This window comes from Geospiza fortis, unplaced genomic scaffold (assembly GCF_000277835.1).
Source record: "Geospiza fortis unplaced genomic scaffold, GeoFor_1.0 scaffold41, whole genome shotgun sequence".
NCBI lineage: Eukaryota > Metazoa > Chordata > Aves > Passeriformes > Thraupidae > Geospiza > Geospiza fortis.
The window spans coordinates 18392602-18394710 of NW_005054299.1; the positions used below are offsets into that span (position 1 = coordinate 18392602).

A 2109-nucleotide genomic window follows, 5' to 3' on the forward strand; every position below is an offset into this window, starting at 1 on the left:
CCTGCTGTTCTGTCTTCCCTATCCAGAGCCAGAGGTTGCTGCTCTGCTGGCAGTCTGGGCAGACCTGGGCACATATGTGTGCAGTGGGGCCTGTGGTTGGCTGTCTGGCAAGTACAAATCCAGTGGTGGTAGTAGCATAAGCAAAGATGCTAGACTGCAGGGAAATAACAGCTGATGCACAATTTCTGCTGCCCTTGGGGGGTGACAGGTGAGGAAATGTTGGGGCAAATAAAGCAACTCATTAACCCCTGCGGGGATAGAGACATTTTGTGCAACCCCAGAATCAGGCATGCCCTGAGCTTCCCCCCACAGAACTTTCCTCTGTTCTCCTGGCCATGCCCAGCAGCTGGAAGGCATCACTGTGCTCTCCTAAGAGGTGCTGCACTTCAGCAGTGAGCACAGGCTCTCTGGGGAGCTGCACTGCACTGTGGCCTTGAATGCAGAGGGAGATCCTGCACAGCTCCTGATGCTGGCCATGTCTTGGGCCGCCCTTAACAGCAGGGGAAGCAGTATCCAGAGCTTCTCCTCAGATCCAACAAGGTGTGTCCTGGCATCTGTTGTCCACAGGCTGAACACCATCCTGGACTCAGACCGTGTGCTGGTGATGCATGCTGGGAGAGTGGCAGAGCTGGATTCACCCACCCGCCTCAGCCAGAAAGATGGCTCCTTGTTCCAGCACCTCCTGCACAGCAGGCAGCAATGATCTCCCTCCTGGGCTCAGCCCAGGCAGCCCTTCCAGCTGGGTGGCTGGCATTCCTCACACCTCAGACACCAGCCCTGTCCCTGCAGGGCCAGGAGCTGCTGAGGTGAGGGAGGGGCTTATTCCTGCCTGCAGGCAGCAGTTGTGTGTCCTCAGGGACAGGAGTGTGGCACTGTGGCCTTTCCTTTAATAGGGAAGATGTGACCTGCTGTTCAGAGTTATGCAAGCCTGGGTGGTGGGATCCTGCTCCCCTCCAAGGCTTCCCTTTGAGATTACAGAGGGATTTTCTACTCACTGAAGAATCAGTAACTCCTAGTTTGAGACTTAGTCTGACATATGCAATGTAAAATAAAGTGGAAATATCCTGTGAAGCTGTTGATTCAAGTCCTTGGCCCTTTTCCTCACCAGACACTTATTTCCTTATAAGATACAAGAGTGGTGCCCTCTCTACATGAAGACAACTGTACCTACCTCTGCTATTCCCAGAAGGCTTTTCCAAGCCTAGAAGGCTTTTCCAAGCACCCAGGGACCTTGCTACTTTTCCTCTGGTTTTCAGTGCAGAAGGCTTTTCCCTGGAGGGGCTAGAATGCAATTGCATTAAAGGCCTCTAAGGATAGTTTATTTGAAGACCACACCCTCAAAGGAAATTCTCTGTCCCTCCTGCCCTGCTCCCAGCTGCACAAAACCCACAGCTGCTTTCAGTTTTAGGATCTTGCTTTTGCCATAGGCACCTGGGACTCCTTCTTCCCAACACTCTTAAGGCAATGCCTAGCCCACACCTTTGCTATGCTGTCCAGGGGTAGGTGCCATTCCTTTCCCTGAAGCTGTAGGAGCCATCCCCATCCCTGCAGATGGAGAATAAGGCAGGACAACTCCTGTGCCACAGTCTGGGTTTGCATTCTTGAGGGAAGTGATGGAGATACTCAGCAAGTTGCTGAGCAACCTGATCTACTTGGATCTGCTGAGAGCAGGAGGTTGGTGTTCAGAGGTCCCTTGCAACCTAAATTGTTTTATGATTCTCTGATACACTGTTTCTTTTCTTGTACTTGTTTTATTTGATAAAGGTACATAACCATCCATGTATTAAAAAAATAATCTTTCTGATGAAGCCCCAGTCCCCTCTCCCAGGTCTCACTCCTGGCCTGAGCAGTCACTTCTTGGCTCACTTCACACCACCTTGGACCCAGCTCTGCAACCCTACAAGCCAGTAGTAGGGTTTGGGCTGTGGGGAGTTTTGCCCCACTGCTTAGCCATCCATGCCCATGAGGAGGCACAGAAATCCCTGGTCCTAGGAGAGGGATTGCTGCACACCAGACCAGCACAGGCAGGAAGAGATCTTGTACAAAGGCTAAGTGACCTGACCATCTCCTGCCTCTCAGCCATGCTTTAGCCATGGTGGAGAAGGCAGT

The 2109-nt window shown here is 52.1% G+C and overlaps 1 protein-coding gene across 2 annotated transcripts in view; it reads left to right on the forward strand.

Moving 5' to 3' along the window:
- The window catches only part of ABCC10 (ATP binding cassette subfamily C member 10), a 17574-nt gene extending 15766 nt beyond the window's left edge, over positions 1-1808 (forward strand). Inside the window, exon 22 of one of the 2 annotated variants that reach the window (XM_031059411.1) lies at positions 568-1808. In XM_031059411.1, coding sequence (XP_030915271.1) covers positions 568-703 — 136 coding nt within the window. In that variant the 3' untranslated portion in view covers positions 704-1808. Of the gene's footprint in view, positions 1-26; positions 389-567 lie in introns of those variants that run through there. The other variant, XM_031059417.1, reaches the window with a different exon arrangement.
- The last annotated feature ends 301 nt before the right edge of the window (positions 1809-2109 follow it).